This window comes from Zingiber officinale, chromosome 2B (assembly GCF_018446385.1).
Source record: "Zingiber officinale cultivar Zhangliang chromosome 2B, Zo_v1.1, whole genome shotgun sequence".
Taxonomy (NCBI): domain Eukaryota; kingdom Viridiplantae; phylum Streptophyta; class Magnoliopsida; order Zingiberales; family Zingiberaceae; genus Zingiber; species Zingiber officinale.
In genome coordinates this window covers 131,474,351-131,501,976 of record NC_055989.1, presented here as the reverse complement: position 1 = coordinate 131,501,976, position 27,626 = coordinate 131,474,351, and the positions used below count along the sequence as shown (strand labels likewise).

Below are 27,626 nucleotides of genomic sequence, written 5' to 3'. Positions count from 1 at the left end.
GGTCATCATCTATATCTTGAACGATGCCTTCCTCACGCAGATTGAGAACAGTTGTCCATTGCATTTTAGTCAGCCTTGCGTGATGTGTATTCTTCCGACAACTCTCCTTCCGATGCATAATTCTTCAACATGACTTTGTATCTTAACCCCATGAGCAATGTAATTGGAACCCTCTTGACTCTTTCACCCTTTAAAAGTGGCAAAAATGTGAAACACTCGCCCCTAACACCCACTCTTTCACCCTTAGAAAAAAGCTAGATCCGCTACATTAACAGCCCCCTAGTATCGACCTCACGGATATAGGAGAGATAAATGCAGGTATACAGGTGTTAGGCACATGGTGGAGTGACCACAAGTTGTCAAGAAGAATTGACCCCTAGTCATCACGCCAATGATGTCATGCGTCCACCATCTTGTTATGCCCTGGGAGCTCTCTTTCACCCTTTAGAAAAAAAAGGTAAATTTGCTACCTTAACGACCCCCTAATGTCAACCCCACAGATATAGAAGGAGGTAAATACAAATACACATGTATTAGGCATATGGTAGGGTAAACTAGGTCGTTAGTTCCTATGAATTGACTTGGTCATTACGCCAAAGATGTCATGCGCTTACCATCTGCGCTACGCCCTGAGTCACTCTTTCACCCTTTTGAAAAAAGATAGATCCACTACCTTAATGACCTCCCTAATGTCGATCCCATGGATATGGAGAGAAATAAATGTAGGTACATAGGCGTTAGGTACATGGTGGGATAAACCCTAGGTCATCAGTTCTTGAAAATCAACCCCTGGCTATTACGCCAGAGATGTCATGCGTCCACTGTCTGCACTACGCCCTCGAAGCCTCTTTCACCCTTTAGAAAAAAAAAACAAGTAGATCCGCTATCTTAATGGCTTCCTAATGTCAGCCCCATGGATATGAAGAGAGGTAAATGCAAGTACACACTCGTTAGACACATGGAGGGGTAAACCTCAAATCGTCAGTTCCTGAGAATCGATCTCTGACCATTACGCCGTAAATGTCATGCACCCACCAACTGTGCTACGCCAGAGATGTCATCCGCTACCTTAATGACTTCTTCTTTCACCCTTTAGTTAACAAAAAGATAAATCCGTTACCTCAACGACCCTCTATATCTGTGAGGCAGATACTAGAGGGAGGTAAATGCATATACATCGACATTAGACGCATGGTGGAATAAACCCCAAGTTATTAGTTCTTAAGAATCGACTCTTTACCATTACGCCATAGATGTCATGTATCCATCATCTGCGATACACCTTGAAAGCCCTCTTTCACCCTTTAGATGTGACAAAAGATAATTCACTCACCCCCAACGCCCATGTCAACACATCTCTAAGCCAACACGAAAGAAATAAATTACAGATAAATACTAATCATTAGTGCAATGCTAAGGCATGGTGAAAGTCACGCTCGAACATGCTAAATTTTGACCTCAGGACCTAATATAATAATACCTCATGTTTTAACCATCGTACCACCCCCAAGAAACCCCTTCCACCCTTTAGAAAAAAAAACTACAAGATGACCTTAAAAATTAAATACATTAATTGTTTTTTTTTCAAAGAATGTACAGTTTCTACAAATTTCTTTTCAGCATTAGTTCTTCTTTTACTTTCCTAAGAAATTAGCACAATATTGTCCAAACATGGAAAACACTATAAAAGTAGGATCATCTCAATGATTTAATTTTCGTTTATATCATATTTGATACATACAAACATGATACTTATGGTTGCATTTTAAATTCTCTATACACATCAGGATCCTATTCTTCTATTGTTGCTACTACGAGTTAACCATCTCGATACTTGGCATTGGGAACATCATATTCTTCTTCGGTTGTCTACTTTTATTCTTTTCGGTGAGGAGGATGCTGTTTCAGCAATCTCGGTGTTCGATCGTATCTGTATCCACATTCGAATTAGAACGAGCTTTATATCAGCAAAGAGAGATTAAACATCGTAGAATATTAAACCTTATCGAGCTTCTCTCTGACTAGTCTGACTGTCCGGTTCATAGATGGCGCGGCAAAATATTCCTGCAATGAATCAAAGATACATGCATGTGAGATTTTGATATGTGCATAATTGACTATTGCTGGACAGAAGAACAAGCCAAATAATTGGAATGAACACGGTTTAGTTGATGATGACGACGATTGACAACATAGTATGAAGATTGGAAAGTGTAACAAATCTACATTAGTATCAATAGATGACTTCTTCTCATACCTTGTTAGAGGAGACATGGCTGGGAGGAGCCTCTCCAAGATGACAATTCCACCCTTCTTTAGCATACTCACTGTAGAGAAGAGAACATAGAACATCATAGAAGTCATCTACAATAAGTAAAATACGGGAAACAAAAATCTATCCTTGACAATTTATTACTGGTAGTTCCACAAATCCAGAAACAAAACAGAGCGTTCGGGGCCCATCCCAGTTTTACAATTGCCTTTGAAACACTAATTTTCTACTGCAAACTTATAAACATACCTCTGCCTCGCTTGAAACTCTGACTTATTTGATGCTGATGAAGCCGGATCAAGCCAATGATGGTTGGAAGTTCCAATACTGCTAGGGTTGTTTAGTACTTGAGACTTTGATCCACCATTTCTTCCAGCTGCAGCTAACAAAGCATAGAAGGAAATTTCCTTGTGATACGAGTCCAATGAAACAATGTATTGTCTCTTAATCGCGGGAAGATTCTTGAAACAGAAACTCACATCCTATTCGGCCAAGGACTTCCTTCCTCCTGCCCTCCAGTTTCTCCATAACTTCCAAAAGAGACTCGTACTGAGGTGCATATGACACCTGCAAAGGGTTACCTAGAAAAATGGAGTCATCCAGTTTCCGCTTTGCGAACCTGAAGCCATGAGATCTAATTAGAGAAGTCATATGACAACTAAACCACGACCAAAGGTAGGAAAGTCAGACATTAAAGTTAATTTTGTTCATTACCTCGCATTGCTAACCTGTGAGAATTTTATCCAATAAACATCAGTGAAAGGTTCACAATCTTCTGCATCCATGGGTTTGCACCTGAAAGACAAGAATAATTCAGCTAAAATGCAAAAGAACTGAGCAGCACATCAGTACCTACAATAGATATTACAAATTTCATCTTATTTCTAACAACATAACATCTTTAATCCCTCTTAGAATCTCAAAAGCACTATATTTACTATAATTTAGCTTAAGAAATCAAAGAATAGACCCTTAACAGTAGAGATTAATTAACATTCTATACTATAGCATGAAAAATAAATAAAGTTAAAAAAAAAAAATCCCTCAGGATAAACAAAGTAGCTCAAATTTTATAAAAATGTTAAAAACATTCTTTTATGCTAGATGTTACTCCTACAGTTAGCTCCCAGTCATCATCTCTATAGAATCAACATGAAATGAATAATGATTCGAAAGGTGAATCAGGATCATGACCATGTACACAGAATCAAGACTGAGGCATATAACCATTCAAAAATAGGACAAGATCAGGAAACTGACTTACTCATCTATCTCCCCAAACGTGCCAAACAACTTGGACAGCTCGTCGCCACATCCTAATGCCGGCACGTTCCTCACAATCAAATATCTGCGGCATTCAAAGAGGAACAAACAAAGTCGAATTTTTAGACGACGCGATATTAAAACTAACACAAAGAGAGAAGAAGGTAGGGTTTGAAAGAACTCCTTGGTTTTGGATTGGAGGAGTAAGGAAACATATTTCCGCACCTGGATTCGTCGCAGACGGTATACGCACGGACAGCGGGGAGATCGTCCCGGTAGCGTGGCATCGCCAGCGCTTTGTCCCGTATTCTAGAGAGTAACTGGGAACTTCAGGAAGGATCGAGCTCCGACGGCGACTTCAACGGAGATCGGAGTGCGGCAGGCGAGAGGACTCGGGAGAAAAGGAAGGGATTGGGGATTTTCCGACTTTGATAAAAAAAAAAAACTGATGAACAGGAATGATATAAATAAATAGAATGAACAGGTATGGTTTGATTTTCCGGCCTAGTTGTGTCGGCTGAATCGTGGGCAGTTTCGGAAATCACGGCCGATTCAATGGTTCAATTCGGGTCGCGTAAGTCGTAACAAACGAAAATTTTAGTTATACCCCCCAACTTTACCTAAATCTCAATTTGGCCCCACATAATTTTTAGATTCATATCGCTTTCTTCATCACTATTATTACTATTAGGAGGCATTTGGTCGAAAGTTATTATTGATAATATTAATTATCTATTTAAGATTATATTATTTGATTCAAAGTAATGAATGATTTTTATAGTGGTAAAAAATGAATACGTTCGTTCAAGTGTCTTTATTAATTCGTCTCAGGGTCAATACGGAGGAAATAAATCACGGATGACTATTAATTTTTGGAATAATAACTAACACATAAGGGAGGCATTTACCTCGACTTTATCGAGATTCGAACCTCAGACTTCATGGTGGTAACACTTCATGTGTTAGTCACTAGACCGTCTCTAGGGGACAATGAATGATTCTCATATAATGAAATATGCCCGCTAGATTTATAAATGCTGAATATGGTCTGGAATATGATAATATTGAATGTATGATATTTTATGTAATTTTGGAGTTAAAAAAAATTTCCTTAAATTTTTTTTCCAAAATGAATTTTTCAAAAGTTAAATCAAATAATATTAAATTATATTTTATTCTTGATAATTTTAATTATATGATTATTAGATAATTAATTAAGATTATACATAATAACGTTAACTAAACATATCCTTAATATTTTTTTATAATCATTAAAAAAAATATTGAATGAGAAACTAATGTGATTTATTTGTTTTATTATTATTATTCGATTAGATGAATTAATGAATAAATAATATTATTGATGTCTAAAATTTCATCTATATTTTAATGATTTTAAAAGAAAAAGAAGAGAAAATTTACCTGCACTCCCCAATTATAACTTAAACTTTGTATATAATCTCTATATCTTAAAAATTTTGTTTTTTACTTTCTAATCAAACACAATAGATATCAATTTACCTAATTGCTTCTTATATTTTTTTAGGTATAAAAAGTCAAAAAATGAGTATAATTCTTTTTAAATTCAGCACATTACTAGAATATAATATATTTTCTATCAAATTGAGCTCAACTCATACTAGATTCTCTTTAAATAGTGCTCAATTAGATGGAAAATATATTAAATTCTCTTTAAATAGTGATGAATTTAGAAGGAATTATATTAAACGAGAAAAAAATTATGTTCAATTTGATAGAAAATATACTCAATTCTATTTTAAAGTACTAAATTTAAGAAGAATTATACTTATTTTTGGACTTTTTACCTAAAAAATATGAGGGTGATTAGATAGTGATATTCACTTGAGAGAGTTGAACCAAATAAAATTTTACATAAAATAAAAATAAAATTTTTTTAACATAAAAACTATATACAAAGTTAAAGATGTTGAAGATTTTTCTTCAATTTAGTTTTAAAAGAACATAGATATTTACTTTTAAAAGAACATAGATATTTGTTATGGATATTTGTTTAAGAAGATTCAACTCATCTCATCTTTTTTAATACATAAACATTTACTTTTAGGATTTTCATCTCTATTATATTAACTATTCTATAAGATTTGTTATCAATGATCTTATTAGAAAAACTAAGCATAGATAATTTGTCTATCAATGAGACATTCTTATTTTACTTGCATTTGGTTGATGTCTAATGGGCAAATTTAAACAAAATGAAAGAAACTTTAAAGCAAACTAACCAAAATACTAATTTTTGAATTGAATTACAGTTTAATTGAACATAAATGTTTCATTTTACAATAACATATAAGTTCACCATAATATATCAGATGTTGGATTTATTTTCATGTAGCTGATCTCAAATAGTCACAACTAATGCCGCTTTAGCGATGATGACCAACCCGACAAAAAGCTGCTATTCATCTTTTAATTTACAAACATCATGGGGAAGCAACAAGAGTTGACACTAACAAATTTTAGCCCAAGAAAAGAGAGCAAAAGTTCAATAAAACCATTTAGGTCTCAACTCTTCTTCCTTCTCTGTCAAGTCTTGATACTGGTACCACTCTTCACCTGCTTTACCAACAGGCATTGGAGGTCGTAGAAAGACCTCGACTGGCTTCGGCACATGCACAGCTAGATGCAGTTCCCCTGCCTGCTCTGAATCTGTCTCATGAGGAGTATCTGAGCCGCCAATTGGTTCAACTACTATCCATCCCAAACCTGATATGGCGATGTCACAGGCAGGCCTGACCAAGGAGAAGGTTATGGATTCACTCATCAACTTAGATTTATCATGCCTGGTTTCATAAAATCACAATTCAAGGCACAAAATATCTAAAGCAATGCATTCAGAGTTTGTATTCATCCCAGGAGCCAACTAATGTAGTACCTCTGAATAAACGCTTTCACAAAGCAATGGAGAAAAGTAATTCAAAGGGTATGAAAATGATAAAGTATTTGTTCCAATAATCTTGGGCAGAAACATCTCTAATGGCAAAAGGAATGCATTTTTTGGATTTAAATGTTATTGCTCATGCTTTAATTGGATCATTCATGCTGTAAATATTCTTACTGTCAACAAACCAACACCTAAAACTGATCAAAATGCATTCCAAATTCGAGGCTGTAAACATCGCTTCCAGCATATTGCATTCTGATAAAATCATTAGTCTTTCCTTGCGTCTACGTATAAAAGCACTCCAACAAACACTGCATTAATGAAAAGTAGTTCAGGATGAAAATTCTCTGATTTTTTTTCCTCTTGTTCTATAGTGTATATATATAAATCATTTCTATTAGATTTCTATTTATATTGTATTATCTTACGAGCAAGTTTAATATAAATTGGGCGACAATATATTTGTAAAGTACCCGGATCTACATAATCTAGTTCGAGGGCTACAAAATAACTTGTATCTATATTTTTTTTCCTCTCATTATGCTCCAAGTAAACATGCCTTAAAATGTTGACATCAATCAAAACTCCAGAAATCCAAGAATCCCATATCAGATTTTGTATTGTATAATCGCATCTTAGTTCACACCTTATGTATGATTAATACTAATATTTATCTTAAACTACAGATCGATGGCTTTCACATAATATAATGGAAATGTACCTTCTTGTATCTTCAAACTTTATATTCAGTTGCTTTACTATTTGAAGACCTATCCAAGATTCAGTTTTTTCTCTGTCTGTCGGAGGTGTCAATGTGATTCCAAGTTGTTCCTGCAAATCAAATGGCACGATTGAGAACGATCATTACCTGCAGGTGAATGCAAATTTTGTCCTGGAAGAAATCTCAGAAAATAAGAAACAAGTTCAGGATGAACTTTCTTATAGGATGCAAAAAATATTATGTTCATCAACACTCCTAACTAGGTCCAATTTATGAGTAGCATGGCAATTCGAAGACCGTGAAGCTTAGGGGTAAATTGCACTAAGACAAAGGCGAAGAGGGAGAAATTAAACATGAACATGGAGTCATCTGCAAATTTTTGGTTTATTACTGTGTATCATTAGGTCACTTATCCTATTAGTGTATTTGATCAGAAGACACCATTGATAATGTTCCATATGTGCAGATAGAGATAAAGGACAGTAACCTGAATACAAGAGATGAAAATTTTACGCTGAAAACTTGATGGGTTAGTAATCACATACGTGGTAAAACTCATCTGCTACAACAGTTGAAACCATATGAACCTTTAGTTTCTTGGGTCCATAAAAGGTCAGCCGTGTCTTTGGAAGAACCTGAATTTTCACACACAATTAGCCTTCGCAATAGGAAATCTATAAATATTACGAACACATCTGACAGACAACCTTGATAACATCAATTCGAACAAGGCCTCCCCAAAATAACGAATACCCATTTAAACCAACAGTTTCCTGACCAGTGGCTGTTCCATTTGAGGTAATCTGAATGCACATCCAAAGAAATAACATGAATTGACTCTTCTGAAAAAAAATTCAGAAACAGGACAAATGGAAGATTAACATACAGGAAATGATTGTCCTTTTAGACGACTTTGAGGTGCAAGAGAAGGTAGATCATCAGAATGGACTACTGCTGCTTGTCGATGATGAAGGTGCACACCAGGTGTATCAAACAGATTCTGTAGAGATGAACATCTATTAATTAGTACCATGATAGATCTGCTATAACATGATTGATGACAAAGTTTTAGCAGAATTTGATAGCATGTTTTCTGGTACATCTCAGAATTAAAAAGAAAGATAATATGGAAGTGACAAGTATAAACTTTTGCGAGTAACAATTACCCCAACTAAAAAAAACCACAATACCAATAATAGAAGGAAACTGCCACTAAAATGAATCACATAGCAAGCTTTTTCTTGAATAAAAAAACAGAACTAGTAATTCATAAAATTATTGTTCCACCATGTTTAATGATATGGTAATGCCCATACGAAGCTAACTTGTCTTATCAAGAACTGTATCAACAGTTTGTTATAATACCATTAGTTATCAGGATTTTGATTGGCTACATTCCAATCACATAATTATATCAGTTCTCTGCACAAAAATGCAGAGAGCAGCAATTAGAACACAGCATGAATAGAGCAGGCATATAATGAGAGCAATATGTAAGTTGTAGGTATTAAGTAATTGATTTTCGTAATATGCAGAAACCTAATAGCTCTAGTAACCGAAACTAATCTGACAACGCACCCCTCCTCCTTGAAAGGCTTCAATTTGAATAGGCCCCAGTGTTGTCCCAGGAACAGCTGACTGCATTGGTTTGTACTTCCGAGCAGCTGCAGCAATTGGATCCCTTTTTGCCATTAGCTCTGCTTGAACAAGAGAGTGAATTTAGATGTACTGATCACCTAAATTGATTTACACATTATTAGGAGATCCAAACCCAAAAGTTAAAGTATAAATCTCACAACAAAGGACAAGGTACTCTATAAGCCTCCTCTATTAACAGAGATAAACATTTTAGTTTTTTATGACAGAGCATCAGAAAATACAAGTTGTACTATTCAGGATAAAGTGTTTTGGAAGAGAATTTCAAAACAAGGAAAAATTATAATATAAAGGCAAGCTGCTTAATGCAGCCACGCCCTATTACATACACAAGAAGCATGTTGTATACATTTTCATGCAAAACCATTATTAATTTGTGTGTCCGTTACAAAAGCAAAACTACATCCAATCAACCTTTTTCTTCCTGAAGGAAAATTCTAAAGAAATAAAGCATACTAATCATGAAGCAAAATTTATAATGAAAAGGAACTAATGAAAGTTGCACTGTACCATTGAGAGAACCTGAGCTTTTGACATATAACTGTCAACTCAGCCCACAACAGAATGTCAAAGAAAAAAATTAGCATGAACAAGTTGACTTCCCCAAAATGCAGATAATCAACAGTTCATACTAGTCAAGGTGCAATAATAAGAAGAAATAAAAGATTGACTTTCATGTGGAAAAGGTGACATGTCATGAAACTTACTGAGCAAAGCATTGATAAATGCAGACTTCCCTACATTTGCAGCACCCTGAAGGAGTTAATGCAAGTAATAAGATAAAGTAAGAACAATAAAAGTTTCAGACAATGACAAAGTGCAAACAGAATATTATCATTGATTTGACAAAGTTTAACTAATACCTTTACACTGAGTCATTAGTTTATCCCAACTCCTAAATCAATTTATATTTAAAGGCACAAATGGCATATCAGATGAACAGCCCTTTGTGGCTTCATCCAATGAGTAAATTCATGAGATGATGTTGTTCTGCTGTGCAATAGTGTCATTTCTTAATAAGTTGAATCTATAGCCTCAGAATTAAGAACCTAGAGGTTTTAATTAGCTGGGCCAGGCCAAACACAGCCCAGGCCTATTCTGGACTGTGAGAAGTCAAATAGGCTGTGATGGCACAACCTGAATTAGTCTGTGGTCCAACCCAGCATGAATCAGGGCACAATGTAAGTCAGGCCAAGCTCAACATGGCTTGGGTCTACAAGCCATTTCCTTTTTTTTAATATGTCTAGTTAAAAAATATTTTAAAAATAAAAAATTCAAGAAAATTAGAATATAATTAAAATTAATATTTTTATTAAATATTATTTACTAAAATAGAGTTTATTTTGGCTAGCCAGATTTGGCCTGCAGACATGTTGGGCTTGATCCCCATGTTGGGTCTGGTCCAACTGGATTGGGCCGTGTCCCATCCCATTGACACCCCTAATCTAAAATGACTTTTTAAATGACTATTGACATTGGAAATCAACTATTTCCTTTTTGTTTTCCTCTCTTATCATTTTCAGCAAACATATAGATAAGGTAATAGAAAATAAACTAGAAAGGTAATTAGAAAAGTGGACACTAGAAAATTATTCTAACAAGGAAAAAAAATCAAATGTACAAAATCACGGAACTAGAGACAAGGGGAAACGAAAATTTACATATTGACATACAGTTATGCTGAACTGACATCAAATGACTTAATATTCAAAGAAGACAACAAAGTATTGCTTAGCACAGAAATTTTGGAACATGGATAAAGAACTTCACACTCAAGTCAGTGTATATACTAACCAGAATATAGACATCTCGGCCCTGCAAAAATGGGGAAACAAAAAATTACCTTTATTAGTTGTGATTCCAAAAAAGGAAACGCAATGCATATACTGATATATTGACAAAAGAAGATTATATGTATTTCTTTGATTATATACAGCTACATGGACAAGAAGATTTGACATGTTTGGGTAGTTATAATGATTAAGCCACACCAATTTGACCTCAATAAATCATGAGATCCCCACATCATCAGACCCAACTATATACAGGATTAACCTGAACGCCTCTTGTTTAGCTAAGCAAGAAGTTGTATCAAAAACTAAAAGAAGGCACAGTCAAACCTAGCATGAAGCTTAGATGATGTAAGGGAAGAGCCACTTAAGTAACAAGTGGAAGGAAAATAACCTTTTTCTCCTTTTGAATCTCTGATATAACCCCAGTGATCCCCACCAAAGACTTTGAACTAGTTAGATGAACACTAACAACACTGCAATTGAGGGGATACATCTCAAGACTGGAGTGCTTCTAATTAAAAATATAAAAGAAGAAAGATCACACAGTAAATAGGTAAACTAGTAGCAAGGGAGTAAGTCGCTGTAAAGGTGAAAAGGCTCTCTTACTTGAGCTTCTTCTTAGTAGTAGCTTCAACAACCCAATCACCAATACAATTTAGATCAGTGCCTCTGGGCAGGAGGTCAACCTTCATATTAAAGAAAGAAAACTTGTCTCAAGTCATTATAAGAAAGTAGAAAGCAGTAAAACTTAAACTCTTCCAAAATACTACCTTAGTTATGACCAATATAATAGGGTTAGCACCAGCAAGATCACGTATTCGAGACAAAAAGCTGCCATTGAAGTCAACAATATCAACCTACAGAAATTGAAGTATAAATAAAAATGACTTTCAGTGACACCATATAGTTATTGAGAATTTTGATTAAATAACTATTTAAACAGAACAGGGGAACTGAAAGTCATCCAGAAAGCATTCATTTAGGTAGAATGTCAGAAGTATTTTTGCTTTCTTTTTCTTCTTTTTTTTTTTTAATGTCCACAAAGATATCATCTACTCATGGTGTTTGCAACATATTGAACATAATAGTATACCATGAAGCCAGCCTATGAACAAAATGTCATCAAGACCATCTATATAGAAAAAAGACAAGATTTAGCATAGCTAAATATGTAAATCCAGGAAAATCCTATGAGTTTACTGAAGAATAAAATTTTGACATCATGATATGAGCATAAAATTACCATTTAGCAGCTCTGGAGTTTCTATAGAATGCTTTCTCAACATTTGACATATAATGGTTACCAAAGCAGATAGCTAAAAGTCAGTGGATAATGATGACTTACTAATTTAACAATAAGTACTTTCTCGTGTCGTAGATGAGAGAGCTTATCCCGTAACTCTTCAGCAGAAATGAATTGTTTGCCGCCGGGATAACCACCATGCCCACCCACAGCAGTTACCATGTGTCCATGAGACAAAAGCTTACATCTGCCACAGAGAACTGTTCTAAGTTGGTGGTGCCTCTTCTTCTGCATATAGTAAAAATGAAACGAAGTTAAACTTTCAACATAATGATTCTTCATCCTGATTAAGCATGATTACATATGTCAAAAATAAAAATCTCATGACTTATGCAATCATCTGAATTTTTGCATTGGACGTTACCATTACTAGAATTTCTTTGTGACAGAAAATAAGAGCATTGGAATGAAAACAACAGCGCCACTAAATCATTTATTAAACTTAATAAGAACCTAATTGCTGAACACATTAAATTGTTTAGATAAACAGATCCATCTGATCTTTTTTCATTTATTAAACTGAATAAAGCCTAATTGATGAACACTAAATTCTTTAGATAAGCAGATCGATCAGAAATTAAAATGATATCATGATTTATTAACAAAGATACATGAGGAACTATATAACTATATCACGCTAGACCCAAGCAAGCTAAACTTTTTGGAAGTAAATCTACTTTAGTAATATTCTTGATCAACCAATCCAGTTTTTGTAAGACGAAAAGGGAGGTGACAAATTAATACCAATGCGAACCTGATTGGAATTCACGTGTTCATTGAAATAGAAATTTCAGTTTCTTTTTGGGAATTTAAAATCGAAAATCCAGCAGCGCACAAAACGTACCAACTCATAGGTCTCAGCGATGACATAACCGGGGGCATCGATCTCCGCGGTCTGGAGCGGAGCTCCGCAGCCGTAGCAGCAAGCGGCTTTGTTAGGAAACTTGGCACCGACCTTCCTCTTCCTCCTCGACTTGTCCTGATTGTCCTTCTCCAAAACGAAAGCGGTCGCAGACGTAGCTTGCTGGCGCTCAAGGTAGACGTCGCCGCGAGTAGGGGCAGCGGCGCCGGTCCCTTTGGTCTCGACGGAGTCTTCCGGCGTCTGAGGAGAAGCCCTGCAGCAGATCGGGGTGGGCCGGCAGGGAGTGAGCGCTGGATCTAGGGTTTTGGAGAGGGAGCGGAAGGAGAGCTTGTGGGGATGGGAGAGGAGAGGCAGGAAGGAAGAGAAGTGAAGCGGGGTTGTTGCCATGCTCACCAGGAGGGAGCGTTGTGAGCCTACTTTATCTTGTTCGCTTTACAAACGGAGAACTTGGCGTGAAAATATCGAATTTAAAGAGACCGTCGCAAATTTCCAATAAATATTAACGTAAAAATTTCGAGTTTATTTCATTTATTTATTTATTTTTAATGTAGATATCCAGCTCAATCCTGGAAGTGACTCGAGTTTATTTCATATTCTTTGCGGAGTAAAACCAGATGGAATTTTTTACGTTGAATGCCAGAAATCGAATGTAAAATGAAGGGTTACCTGTATACACATGTATCAAAAAATTCTCTTATCTTAATTGCTACCAATCTTCCCATATTTTTCCTTTTCAGAGGGGAGAACGACCAATGGATTGAGACTTTGGCTGGAGCTATTTGAAATGACACTCTGGGCATCACCAAAACAGAAGAGAAAAGGTGAAAAAGAAGCACAGGAAAACCAAGATAACAGCAGCAACTAATGAATCGCAAGGGTTTCATTGTTTTATCGTCATCTGTATCGAAATTCTGGACCATACACACTTGGAATGTGACCAGCAGCTGCAGGGCAAGGATGCCTTTGAAATGCCTCTGGATGATTCCCTCCACCTCCAGCGACAGCACCTGCTTTAGGTGATAAGAGATGAAAATTCAGGGGGGGGAAAATCATTATGAATTATACAGCAGAAGGATGCAGGCATATTCAGCCAGTGGTGAATCAAAATCAGAAAGAAAAGGTATAAACTATTGCAGATGAACACACGGATGGCAGCAGAATTTACCTGGAATTCCAATTCCAGAACTACTACCGGTTGGCTGCTGTTGCTGTAATGGAATGTTGTCCACATTGTTTGTCTTTGGTAGATACCGTTGCAAAAAAATAATCTGACACGGTAATTGTATACCTCTTGCAAAACCTGGGAGAGGCAGTTGGTACTGAAAGTTTCTGGGAATTGACATCTGCTGTGACATCATGTCATAGGAAGTGGGACCAATGGCATGATTGGAAACATTATGAGGAACAACATTCTCACGAAAATTTTGAGGGACATTTAAATTTTGTTGAGAGCCAATATGCTTTATTTGCTGATTCCTGTTTGTGAGATGTTGCAACAATGGATGTAGAGTTCTAGTGTAATTAATGGTATGAGATGCTTTCATTCCCTGGCAATGATGCTTAAGAGCACAAGCACGGTCCAGGTTATGTGGTCTCTGTAAAGTAGCATCCAACACAGATATTCGTATGTCTCCCTTTGGAATACCAGTTAGCAATTTATCTTTGAGATGTTCCACATTTATTTTGGAAACTAGCTCCTTATTTTTACTTGTTTCGACAAAGGGCAAATGATCTGAGATCACCGGTTCCAAAATGTCACTCTCAATAATCAAACTATCCTCATCTGGCAAGTGGAATTCCAAATTTTTTTCTTCAAGACCAGCCTTGCTAAGAGGTGCAATGTCAATTTGACGAACAAACTTCTTCAGCTGACAATTGCCAGACCTAGAACAGAAACTAGCATCTGATTTTGGAAATGGCAATCCAACCGATGATAGCAAGGCATCAATGTTGGTTTCATCATCTATCACTGCTCTTCTTGTAGAAACTGGAGCTTGAGCAAATTGGAGCTCGTTCATAAAATTGGCTCCAAATAACGCTTCAAGGATCATGGACTTCTCAGAGCTGAATATTATCTCAGTAGTGTTTTTATCAGGAATTGCTAGATAAGGAGAACTTTTATCAGTTAAAGACAATTTATCCAAGAATTCAACATCTACCCCAGTTCCAAATGGCATCTCCTTCTCCTTCTCCTTCTTGGCCTCCTTTCGTAATAGAGAAAGAAGATGTTGTGATGCTTCATCATCAATATCAGATTTTAGATGTTTCATGTTTTCGTCTGTGACTATCCCAGGTCTGTGCACAACATGCTGCAGATTTGACCTGCCTTCTAAATCAGCTAAGATGGACTGCTCAAGCTCCTCACATGTAAGTACAACATGATTTTGATCTGGCTTATCAATTTGATGAAATTGTTCAGCGACCTCAACCATCAAAGCAGTTGTAGGAGATGCATCAAATTTATGTCTAGCATTGTTACAAGTGATACTGTCTGGTTCCAAATGATTAAATAATTTGTCATGAGAAACTATTGAAGTTGAAGAGCCAACTTTACCCTTATTAGTGATTAAAGAAAGTAAATTCTTCGATGATAAATCTTCAGAAAGCTTGTTTTCTGTGTACAAATAAACAAAGTCATAGTAACACTTAAGTAAACCAAAAAACTTCTGCATGTTCTTTTCCAGGTTTACCTTCAACAGACCAACTCGAAAACTTGGAAGATTCAGAAAGTGAAGGCGTCCATGGTTCTTCATCCATGTTAAAACCCTGGAAAATGGAAAAGCAATTTGGTCACTAAAGCTCCTTAGTATTTTAAACTATTGGAAAAGGTACATAGACTTTTACACAAGAATGAGTGACCATAATTCGTAAAGTTCAGACAAAATAAAATATAGATAAAAAAGAAAAGAAAAGGTGCATAGATTTTTGGCAGCTCCATAATCTACTACTCCAAATTATACATGACTCTGGTTATTCCATCAGAGCTCGTTTTTTAATCATGCATACCAACCCCCAACTTTAATTATGTCATGTTGACATGTTGACAATGTTAATTTCATTAAGCTTTATCCACAAAAAGATTTAAGAAAAAGAAAAGACATAAGAGACAAACCTTTAAGAATATTAGCTTATTCACCACATTGAATAATTGGACAATCGAATTAGCAAAGCATACAAGCAAAGAGAACAGCATTTAGTAAGCACATATCTTGTTGAAATTCACTATGTGAATTAAATGAATACTGATTGATTGTTTCTTCCCTAGCTTAAATTTTGGGATGTGGTTCATGAATCAAACTTAACAAGGTACCAAATAGGAAGCTCTGAGTTGCAAAATTTCCCGATGTCGAAAACTACAAACCATGTCATCAATTTAATGAATCCAGGAGTTCAACTTGATCTAGTTCAGGCCCTCCACCGCACATTAGGAATAGTATTGAAAATGTAAATAGAGAGAACATTTTTCCCATAGCTAGGATTTTCAGATGTGATAGTCAATCAAACATGATAGGATATGCTTAAAAGTTAAAATTATAACAGGGAAGAGGAGAGTTCAGAGAATAGAAATTGAACTAGTTTACATGAAGATACTTACTGCAGCAGAAGTGGCAGAGCTGCTAGAAGTGTGTAGAGAACCACCAAGCAACCTTTCCAATATGGAAACAGAATTGTCAACAAATGAATTTGCACCCTCAAACTCAATTTTTTCCATGTCGGAAACATTATTCTTCATGACTCCTCCCTGAACCTTATTGACATTCTCAAGGGCAGAGGTTTTGGAAGAGAAGTCTTCAACAATTTTTTTCACACTATCATCAAAGATGATGTCTAATGAATGAAACTTTTCCTGATCATCATGTATGCTATCTAGATGCCCACTGCTAACAGTATCAGTAATAGGGGCCTGAAATAGTACATAAAGCATTTGGAAAATATAAGCATGGCAATCAATGAAAGCAAATGAAATTTTAGCTTTGATCTGATTGAGCGAATGTACACTTAGTTGTTCATCTTTTGAATAAAACATAATTTTGTTCCACATAATTTAGCTCAAGCGTGAGTTTGTGTTGGGAAACATCTTAAAAAGTTTAGTAATTTATTGTTTCAAGATGAAATAATTATTGCAAGAACTTTATAAAAGGATCAAGATGATTAATTAATAAGAAAAGTGCTGACGCATTATGAGTTTCATTAAATTTAAGGTGAGTTATTTCCTTGAGGTGAAATCACAAACAGCACACTTGAGCTATGTTGACTAAAATAGTCTGTTGATTTACATGGTGTCAGATGCATTGAAATATTTAAAAAAAAAATACAGAGGAAACTGGAATAAAAAATTTCGGAGGTCAAGTTGAGAACATGTTGAAACAATAGAACTAAAATAAAATAAGCCCTCATATTTTTTTTCACCAATCACTATTCTGACTACTAATTTTCTTTATCATTACCCATAAAATTGCTATCTCGCATAAGCCATTATGCATTTTAGGAGACCCTTAGCTTCTTTCTCTGTAGAGCTCACAAGATGGATATAAGAACTAAAATGAAATAAACCCTCATATATCTTTTCCACTGATCACTATTTTGACTACTCATTTTTTTAGCATTACAACAAAAATACCTCACATAAACCATTATACATTTTAGAAGACCCTTATCTTCTTTCTCTCTAGACCTCGCAAGATGGACATAAACTCAGGAGCAGACAGACAGATCATGCCAAAGTGACGAAAACATGTTTGTATTACCTCCAATGCACAGGAAAGAGATTGAGCAGGGAGGATTTTGTCCAGTGGCATAGTGGCAAAGCCAGGTGGTACAAGTGGTCGTGGTAGAGAAGTGTGTGTAGAAACTCTAGAAGATTCAATCTGAGACTTTGAAGGCACTTCTTCTTCATCAGCTTTGCCAATTATGTTCTTCTTATCAGCAGAACTATCAAGTAATGAAACAATACCAGCATCAAGATTTTGTTTGTGGTTATCAGGAATCTGTTTTTGCTTCTCTTGCAGTGCTTTCTGTTGTTGCTTTCTTATAAGCTCAAAGGATTCTGGTTTGGCATAAAAATGCAGAATACAGAACCAAGAAAAGGAGAAAAAAAGAAATAAAAAGTAAGAGTACTGCACTGAATCCTAAATAATGCTAGTAATGTCAAGATGGACCGCTTATTCACAAGTATAGCAGCACACCTCTTCTCCTCCACTCTTCTGTTCTGACCCCATTTGAATATCCATTTGTTCCAAAAGTTTCGTCATTACATAAATCTTTACTGTCCTTTCGTTGAAAATGTAATGCCTGAAGAAAAATCCAGAATTTAACAAAACACACTCAAAACATATTATAATATTGACAGAAATAACATGACAAGATCTTTGTGGCAGTAAAGAAATATAGGTGCGCTCGCATTCAACTGTTTTGTGACCTTATAAGGTTGTTGGGGCTGATAGGATTCAGGAGTCTTATTGAGTTGAAATTGGTTGGCTACTCTAGATTTTTCCATTACAGGTTCTTCAGAACCTGAAGGTCTCTGATAGGTACCAGTTGCGAGTAGTCCATCATGTTCAGCATGTTGAGCATAATGTCTAGATTGTGTTCCAACACATTTATAATCATCTGTAATTCACAATAAATGGAAATGTCAGTCAGAATATAGTGTGACTAACAAAAGACATGCATCACGACAGTCAATGGTACTAAGTAAAATCTATACTTAGTTTATATCAGAATCTCTGAAAGCAAAACCTCTCTATGTTCATGGTGTAAATGAGTAAAGAGGCAGGGAGGAGAGGGAAGAAACTACATGTCCTTCAGTTTCACAATGCTAAGTGAGACTTCTTAAGCATGCTTAAATATCAAGGTCCCTCACTTAATAACCAAGGTACTTTGGGTTCAATTGAATTCCCTTATGGGCTTTAACCATGAGAGCATAAACATACATTAATATACTGGTACTTAAAATAACCCAGATAATCACCCATTGACATGATTTACCATGTCTTAAACATGAAAAAACTCAGCTTCCAGCCTTTCTTAGATCTATAAATTTAGACAAATTCGGTACTAGCATTAAATCTAGACCTAGTGGACACATTGGAAATTGTTTAAACATCCAAGATGGAAGCATGAATTTTTTTGGTGCAACAGCTTCTATTCCTGGCTGTGTTTCTACAAGATGGTGAAAGAAATGGCATCAGAGACAAAAACCTCAGCTTCATCTAGCCTTGCAATATTTGGAGTAGAATTAAAATCTATACATCTAGGATGCTGAGTTTTGTTAAAAAAAATCTCAAGGGTGTAACTCAAGATTAGCAAAAGCTATGTTTACCTTGTGATACTGCAAATAATACGGTGACAGGTAGAATTTAGGAATGCAATATTTATTTCAACACGTCAAGGAAAGCAAGTAGTAGTATCCACTGATAGCAGGACAACCAAATGGATTATAGCTTCATTAGCATTGGTACATCTCTAGGTGAAACAAAAGCAATCATACATATTCAATGATAGCAAGAAAGACAAATTGATTATATTTCCATTGAGCTTTATTGCATTACGACATCTCTAGATGAACAAAGCAACCAACTATCCTTCCAACTAATTCAGGCTTCATTTTTCCCCTTTTTAATCTTATACAGGAGAAACACTCAACTATTAGAGTAAGAAAATATTTCGTAAGTCTAGAAATTTTAGCTTCTGAAAAAAATAATGGTGGTGGAGAGGACTATGGTATGATAGCATTCATAAGGAGGAAAGGACAATTAATTGTTTCAATAAGACAAACAAAAAAAACTACAATAAATTGATAATTAGCAATTTTTTTGTAGCTTTAAACAACAAGCCTTGAATATTTGTTTCATGGTTTGATTCGAAATCTCCATCTCTGATGTTTGATTCAGATGATCGTGCATCCCACCGCCCAGAGCTTCCCCAATAAAAACTAACTGTGCTGTTTGGCCTAGTCTGTGGCAGTGACGTATAATCACTGTTCTTTGCACTGTGAAAGATCGAAACTCCAGAACCTCTTTGCCTCTCATTTAGAGCAATAAATGTTTCATCCAATTTACTGTTTGACAAAACGTAGAGTTAAAGTTTAAACAAAATCATTCAAGAGACAAGTTAAATAAAGACTTGATGTGGATTTCCACAATGCAGTACCTCAAGACTGAAGAGTTGAATCCACCGGGCAATTTGCTGCAGAGGTTGCCAAAAACTAAAAGCTCGTCTCTTGTATAGGATAATTTAGTGTTCCTAAGACACAATAAAAGAAGGCAAAGCATAAGTGACCAGCTAACAACACATATATGCGGCCACGAGCAAAGAAATGTGCTCGCCTTTGAGATTCAAAACCTCTTGCAAGTAACGGATCCTCATTCTCCGAACTCATTCCAGCAGTTGCAATGAAGAAAGAAGCGAATCAACTAAAAAAGAATCAGTGCCTCGGTTTCTATATTGTCAAACCTCGGGATAGTTTACCTAACTATTATTCTTCACCTAGATTAATCTGCGACAAAAACAGCTCCAATCGCTTGCAAGAAGCCAGCAACGCCAACTAAGTAAAAGATTTCTGTACAGTTCCCTGTCGAAACTAGAGAAAAAAAAAAAAGAATCATCCTCAGATAGCATATAAGGCTTTTATTCACCTAAAGATCAACAGAAAACCGAAAGACATCGACATTAAAATTAACGCAAAGAAAAAAGTACTTGTGAACCAATCTAAGTTGAAGAATCTATGGATTCAGATGGCAAATGAAATGCCAACATGGTTGAAATATATCAGATAAGAACTTAAAAATCCTTGTCAGCTTGAAGATTTAGTAGCTTACAATGGGATCGGAGAGCGACGAGATACGACGATCGGTGGGGAGGGTTCCAGCCACAAAGACCACCGAATCGAGGCAGAGAGAAAGAGAGAGGTTTTTGGCTCCTCGTCTCTGTTATATAAAAGAGAGGGAAAAGCATAAGAAAACAAATTAACCCGAAACTATACCTTGCGGGGGCCGCCCTGCGCTGATACCGATTGAGTTGCGCCGATTTTCTGGATTAGGCAACTGCGGTTCCAACGGCTCATATGCGTGTCCACTGTAATGGTCTGTTGCATGACGTCCAATGACGTCATAGGAAAGTATTTGTGTGTTCCTTACTTTAGACATCGTATTTGATATAATTCTTTAGAATATTCTATTTGTTTATCCATGATTTAATTATGGACCTACATTTAAATTTATTAATATTTTTATATGATAATTATTATATTTAAAATTAAAATTTTATTAATATTTGATAGATTATTTTTTAAAAAATCAGTATCTAATTAATATATATATATAATTATTATTTTTATTTTTTATTTTTATTATATATAATTGTTCAGGTATAAATCTATTTTCAAAATATTATAAAATCATACACAATTATGATAAAATATTTTACTATTTTTTATTTAAAACAAACAATGATACTTAATTGAAAATACAATATTACAATACTTTTAACTTTCAAAATTACTATATTATTCCCATAAATGCTCAATTAATACATTTCGAAGGGTAATATGGGTTTCTTTGTCTTTGATTCGGCATCTCAAAGTGTTACATGATTAGTGCATTTAAATCTCATATACGCATAAATAAATTCTGTCTCATTCAGAATCTTCTTGGAAACATTGCATGAATTGAGCTTTGTTGTGCAAAAGGATGTCCACATATCTCTACAATGGTATGATATTATCCATTTTGAACCTAAATCCTCATGGTTTTGCTCTTGGCCTCTCCCCAAAAGGTCTCATGCTAATGGAGATATCATGCATCCTTTTTAACCCCATGATCTTTACCAAATCTTTCCAATGTGGGACTTTGATTGAACCCCAACAATCCTCCCCTCAAACAAAGAACCACAATTACTCTTATGGTTTGGACCTCCCCGCGAGCATCTAGTCACTCTGACCTGCTCTGGGCCTCCCCGCAAGCATCTGCACCCAGTCACCTTGACATACTCCGGGCCTTCTCGTGAGTATTCGGTCACCTTGACCTGCTCCGGGCCTCACCGCGAGCATCCGGTCACCCTAACCTACTCACCTCCTTGTAAGTATCCAGTCACCTTGACCTACTCCAAGCCTTCCCGCAAGCATCCAGTCATCCTGACCTGCTCCAGGTCTACCCTCAACTTAATTCAAGGTCACCCCATATGACATCTGGTCCGGACCATGGCTCTGATACCATTTGTTGTGCCCAAAGGATGTTCACATATCTTCACAATGGCATGATATTGTCCACTTTGGACCTAAGTCCTCATGACTTTGCTCGTGAGCTCTCCCCAAAAGGCCTCATTCCAATGGAGATATTGTTGGACCGTTAGATTCGATAGAGGGGGGGTGAATATCGATTCGAAAATATCGAGTATAAGCGCAGCGGAAAAGTAAAGTAGACACAGTGTTTTTTTACTTCGTTCGGAGCCTGTGACGACTCCTACTCGAAGGCCCGTACTCCTTGAGTACTTTCGTTGGGCAATTCACTAGCAATTCGGATAATTACAATTTAAGGACAAAAAGATGCTAATGAAAAGAAAAACAAAGCTGTACCGACAGACAAGGAATTTAAAAGAGCGGGATCGTGTCGTCGGAGCTCTGTGATCGTCGTTGGAGCGTAGAGCAGCAGAGTGAGTAATCTCATAGTTCTCAGATGTGAAAGATGATTCTGAAGCTCCTGCCTGGGGCTTCTTTTATATGTTGCTCCGGGCATCTGGATTCCTTCCGGGCGCCTGGAATGTGACGTAGCTGCTCAAACCGAGATGCTCCACGTGGCGACGACTTGGCCTGGATATAATTTGCTTTTCGGGCGCCTTGTTCCCACTCCCTTTTCCTGCAAAACAAAGTTAGTCCGAGGCAATATATATCCTGCAAAATAGATTGTTAGCACATTTATGAATTTGCACAAATAGTATGACTTAGATTCCGTCTTTCCGAGACCGGAATCTAGTCACGATCTCGACTTAGACATCCGAAATGGATCTAAGCCAGATCGACGCCTAATGTTCCATTCCCGGGAACGCGTCCTCGCAGTCACTCCCCTTTAGTGACTTACCTCACTTACCTGCTAGACGTCCGGTCAGCCCTTCGACCCGTTTGGACTTCTCGCCAGCTATCCGGTCAGCCCGTCGACCTAGCTGGACTTCTTACCAAGCGTCCGGTCAGCCCGTCGACCCGCTTGGACTTCTCGCCAACTATCCAGTCAGCCCGTCGACCTAGCTGGACTTCGTGCCAGACATCCGGTCAGCCTGTCGACCTGTCTGGACTTATCCTGCACACTCGATCAGAGTGTTAGATAACGACGAACCTAACTTAACCTGATTTGTCATTCATCAAAATCTGAGTTAGACCGTTAGTGCTAACCGCACCAACAATCTCCCCCTTTTTGATGGAATGACAACCTGGTTAAGTTAGTGATAAATATATGCAAAAATCAAGCATGATTTTCGAGATTTTTAAGGTTTTAAGTTAGTTTTTCAAGTTTGCTTTTAGTTGCTCTAACTTAACCACCTAACCCTCCCCCTTTGGCATTTATCAAAAAAATAAGCAAAGGTAAACAATCATAGTGTAGAGTTACTGTAAAAGGTAATCAAAATAAAAAACAGCTAATTTTGAAAAATATCTAAGTTTGGTTCAAAATTCAAAGATAAAAGTACAATTTTTTAACACTAAGTTAAAAATAGTCAAGTTGACTTGAGGGAGACAAGTTGAATTTTGAAAAGTATAATTTTAAAGTTAATCAAGTTTAACTTTTCAAGCGTGTAAAATGTTTCAAATCAGGTTTTTCAAATTTACTTTTCAAGTTTAAGTAATATTTACTTAAGGCTAATTTGATAACAGCTAAGTTTAGAAAGTTTAATTTTCAAGCATATGTTACAAAACTGAATAAGTTTAAATTTGCAATATTCAACTTTTAAAATTAGGTTTAAAAATTAGGTGGGATTAAACTTCCAAATTTTTCAAACACTTAGTTAAATTTAACTTTTTGAAAACTGGTGTTTTAAAAAATAAGTTAGTTTTAAAATAGATGTACAAAAGCATTTTTCAAACACACACAAAATTTTAATTAATTTCTCCCCCTGAACTTGATACTTAACATTAAACAGCTGTCTAACCAATTAGGTACTAACTAACTATCAGAAGATAGTAGCTTTCACTTGGTTAGTCAGATTAAGGTGATTACAAGCAGTGAGTGTTTGACTTGACTGATGATCTTAATCTGATTACTGTCTGATTTGTATTTAACGTCCAGACTTATGCTGATGCACTGAAATAAACATCTTAAGTCCAGACAGTTGGCCTATGCATCTCACCCCTTTCTATGTTTGTCAAACACAAGCAAGGTAAGCCTAAGGTGTTGGTGAGATGCTCAAAAACTAGTCCTATGGGTACATGCTTTCTAGGGATTCAAAACTAGTCTAAGGCCAAAACTGTTTTTGAAAATCTAAAAATGGAAAGTTTTGAAAACAAACAATTTTAACTTATAATTTGAAAACAATTATTTTTGAAAATAAATTTGAGAAACCCTAGTTTATTAAGCACATCCCTAATTTTCGACGTAAGTTGCTAAATTCACTTTCAGGGAGTGGTTTTTTGAAAATGTCAGCTAAATTTGATTTGGACTCAATGTATTTGAGTTCAATATCACCTTTAGTAACATGATCCCTGATAAAGTGGTGCCTAATTTCAATATGTTTGGTTCTTGAATGATGCACAGGGTTCTTGGTTAAGTTAATTGAACTTATATTGTCAATTAATACTTTTACATTTGTGATATTTAAGTTGAAATCTTTTAGAGTATGCATCATCCATAATAATTGTGCAACACATTCGCCTATAGCTATATATTCTGACTCAGTTGTAGATAGAGCAACATAATGTTGCTTTCTACTAAACCAGCTGACAAGTGATGAACCTAATAATTGGCATCCACCACTTGTACTTTTGCGGTCTAATTTACATCCAGCATAATCTGAGTCAGAATACCCTATTAGTTCAAAATTATTTGTCCTAGGATACCAAATTCCTACATTTGTTGTTCCCTTAAAGTATCTAAAAATTCTTTTGACTTGTGTCAGATGGGATTCCTTAGCACAAGTTTGGTATCTAGCACACATACTAACTGCAAATAAAATATCAGGTCGGCTTGCAGTTAAGTATAGTAGGTTACCTATTGCACTCCTATAATATTTTAAGTCAACTGGTTTTCCACTGGGGTCATTGTCTAAGATTGTGTTTACTGCCATATGTGTTTTTATTTTTTTTGTATTTTTCATTCCGAATTTTTTAAGTAAGTCTTTAGTGTATTTATGTTGATAAATATAATTTCCTTCATTTGTTTGTTTGATTTGCAATCCTAAGAAATAAGTTAATTTTCCTACTAGGCTCATTTCAAATTCTTTTTCCATTAGATTAATAAATTCTTCTAAAAATTCTAAATTTGTTGAACCAAAAATTATATCATCTATGTATATTTGTGCAATAAATATGTTTGTATTTAATGATTTAACAAACAAGGTTGGGTCAATTTGACCTTGGTTGAATCCTTTAGATGTTAAGTACGATGTTAGCCTTTCATATCATGCCCTGGGTGCTTGTTTAAGTCCATATAACGCTTTCTTTAACTTAAAAACATAATCAGGGTGTTCTAGACTTTCAAACCCAGGAGGCTGACCTACATAAACTTCTTCTTTAATTAGTCCATTAAGAAAGGCAGACTTTGTTGGGATGTATACTAAAAGCCTAGCTTTTGGTATAAACATTTATTTAGAAATAAGAATCACATTGGTCAAATGTCTACATTTATGATAAATGTAGTTGTTCAATTAATTTATATTGTAGATAATATAGTATGTGGTGTCACATACAGAAGATAATATTATCAGTACCTTATAAATTATAAACAGTAGCTCATGACCAAAATGGAAAGGAACAAACCATTAGAAGGTCGTAGTGTAATTAGGTATCAGTTTATCTTGACTGTATAATTACACTAGTACACTCAGAGTGTATTGAGTAGGACCATTTGAGGTCGTTTCTTTTATACTGACTTTATAAAGAAACAAAGACCTCGGTTATTATGGAAGTGTGTGCTCTTAATCCTAATATAATAACAAGCACATATATTTGATATTTATTTCTTTAATTTATCAATGGGTGAGATTTAGTTCGATAAATCAATAAGCCCGATAAGTTGGGAAATGGTATCACTTATAGTGTGTGTTGTTGATTATAGAAGGAAACTGTGTCCTAGAGATACTAGGTTGATAATGTCCTCAAGAGGAGCTCATAAGGATTGTCATGTTAAACCCTGCAGGTGGACTTAGTCCGACATGATAATAAGGTTGAGTGGTACTACTCTTGGACTAAGATATTAATTAAATGAGTTGTCAGTAACTCACTTAATTAGTGGACATTCGATATCTTAAACACAGGGAGACTAACACACTCATAATAAGAAAGGAGCCCAAAAAATGTAATTTGGGGTTGGTGCGGTAGTTCAATAATAGTTCTCTAGTGGAATGAATTATTATTGATAAAATTAAGTTGTGTGTTCGGGGCGAACACGGGATGCTTAATTTTATCGGGAGACCAAAACCAATTCCTCCTCTCGGTCCCTATCGTAGTCTCTTATTTATAGAGTACTATACCCACCTATACCCACCTTCTATACCCACCAATAAGGGGTCGGCCAAGCTAGCTTGGGAACCAAGCTAGGGCCGGCCTAGGTAAAAGATTGGGTGGCCGGCCCTAGCTTAAACCCAAGCTAGTGGGGGCCGGCCAAATTAAGTTAAAAAGGGATTTTAATTTTAATTTTAATTTTTATTATGTGGGAGATATAATTTATTAAAGAGAATTTAAGTTAAAATATCTCTCTTGTAAAAGATCTACAAAAGATTAAAGAAAGAGATTAGATCTCTTTCCTTATTTGTAGATTGGTGAGATATTTTATTTTCTCTTTAAAAATTATTCACATGTTGTAAAATTAAAATTATAGAAATTTCCTTTTATCAACCATGAAGAGATTTTGAAGAGAAATTTTATTTTTTAAAATTTCCGGAAACAAATTAGGAAGTTTTAATTGTTGATTGAAACTTGTCCAATTTGTTCTTCATTGATGTGGCCGGCCATAAGATTTTAATTTGGGAAATTTTATTTTATTTTTCTCAATTAAATCATGTCAAGGAAATTGAGGAAATTTTATTGTAATTAAATTTCCTAATTTGCCTAGGCCAAGGAATATAAAAGAAGGGGTGAGGGTGCCTTCATGGATATAACCATCTATTATTTCTCTCCCTCTTTTGTTCCTTGGTGTGGCCGGCCATCCTCTCCCTCTCTTCCTCTTGTGGTGGCCGAACCTCCCTCTTCCCTTGGAGCTCTTGTGGTGGCCGGATACTACTTGGAGAAGAAGAAGAAGAAGGAGAGAAAGCTAGCATCTCTTGGAGCTTGGTTGGTGTTTTGGTTTTCTTCCTTGGTGAAGCTTTCTTGTTGTGGCCGAACCTTGCTTGGAGGAGAAGAAGGTGGTTGGTGGTTTCTCATCTCGGTAGATCGTTGCCCACACAACGTCCGAGGTTAGAAGAGGAATACAGTAGAAGATCAAGAGGTCTTTCTAAAAGGTATAACTAGTAGTTTTTCCTTTTCCGCATCATACTAGTTATTTATGGAAATAATACCAAATACAAGAGGCTTACGATTCTAGTGTTTCGAATTTGTTTTCGATATAGTGTTCTTTTGTTTTTCTTTTCCTTGTGATTTGATTGTTCTTTTCGGTTAACCTAAAGTTATTTTAGGAAATTAAATATTAGCCTTCCA

General features: G+C 35.8%; 3 protein-coding genes across 5 annotated transcripts; all 3 read right to left on the bottom strand.

Moving 5' to 3' along the window:
- Positions 1–1,613: 1,613 nt before the first annotated feature.
- On the bottom strand, positions 1,614–3,975 carry LOC122049550 (RNA-binding protein 48-like). Of its 2 annotated transcripts, none has more exons than XM_042610917.1 (8): positions 3,761–3,975; positions 3,537–3,620; positions 2,987–3,067; positions 2,752–2,891; positions 2,522–2,654; positions 2,258–2,327; positions 2,002–2,064; positions 1,614–1,930 (listed from the first exon to the last, which is right to left on the bottom strand). In XM_042610917.1, the coding sequence occupies exons 1-8, from the start codon at positions 3,820–3,822 to the stop codon at positions 1,850–1,852; spliced, it is 714 nt and encodes a 237-aa protein (XP_042466851.1). In that variant the 5' UTR covers positions 3,823–3,975; the 3' UTR covers positions 1,614–1,849. The 2 variants fall into 2 exon arrangements, with proteins under 2 accessions (XP_042466851.1, XP_042466852.1); XM_042610918.1 differs by having other exon boundaries at positions 2,522–2,648.
- Positions 3,976–5,831: 1,856 nt separating this feature from the next.
- Positions 5,832–13,253, bottom strand: LOC122047255 (putative nitric oxide synthase). 2 transcript variants are annotated; one of them, XM_042608416.1, is made up of 13 exons: positions 12,776–13,253; positions 11,974–12,159; positions 11,399–11,485; positions 11,235–11,314; positions 11,020–11,101; positions 10,630–10,650; positions 9,543–9,588; positions 8,758–8,876; positions 8,066–8,179; positions 7,887–7,982; positions 7,725–7,814; positions 7,180–7,289; positions 5,832–6,306 (listed from the first exon to the last, which is right to left on the bottom strand). In XM_042608416.1, the coding sequence occupies exons 1-13, from the start codon at positions 13,178–13,180 to the stop codon at positions 6,060–6,062; spliced, it is 1,683 nt and encodes a 560-aa protein (XP_042464350.1). In that variant the 5' UTR covers positions 13,181–13,253; the 3' UTR covers positions 5,832–6,059. The 2 variants fall into 2 exon arrangements, with proteins under 2 accessions (XP_042464350.1, XP_042464351.1); XM_042608417.1 differs by having other exon boundaries at positions 11,399–11,459; positions 12,776–12,915.
- A 9-nt stretch (positions 13,254–13,262) lies between these two features.
- LOC122047254 lies at positions 13,263–18,361 on the bottom strand. The gene is made up of 7 exons (XM_042608415.1): positions 18,213–18,361; positions 17,980–18,085; positions 17,542–17,840; positions 16,389–16,697; positions 15,484–15,559; positions 13,959–15,407; positions 13,263–13,800 (listed from the first exon to the last, which is right to left on the bottom strand). Exons 1-7 carry the CDS (start codon positions 18,288–18,290, stop codon positions 13,688–13,690), a joined length of 2,430 nt encoding a protein of 809 aa, XP_042464349.1. The 5' UTR covers positions 18,291–18,361; the 3' UTR covers positions 13,263–13,687.
- Between the last annotated feature and the right edge of the window lie 9,265 nt (positions 18,362–27,626).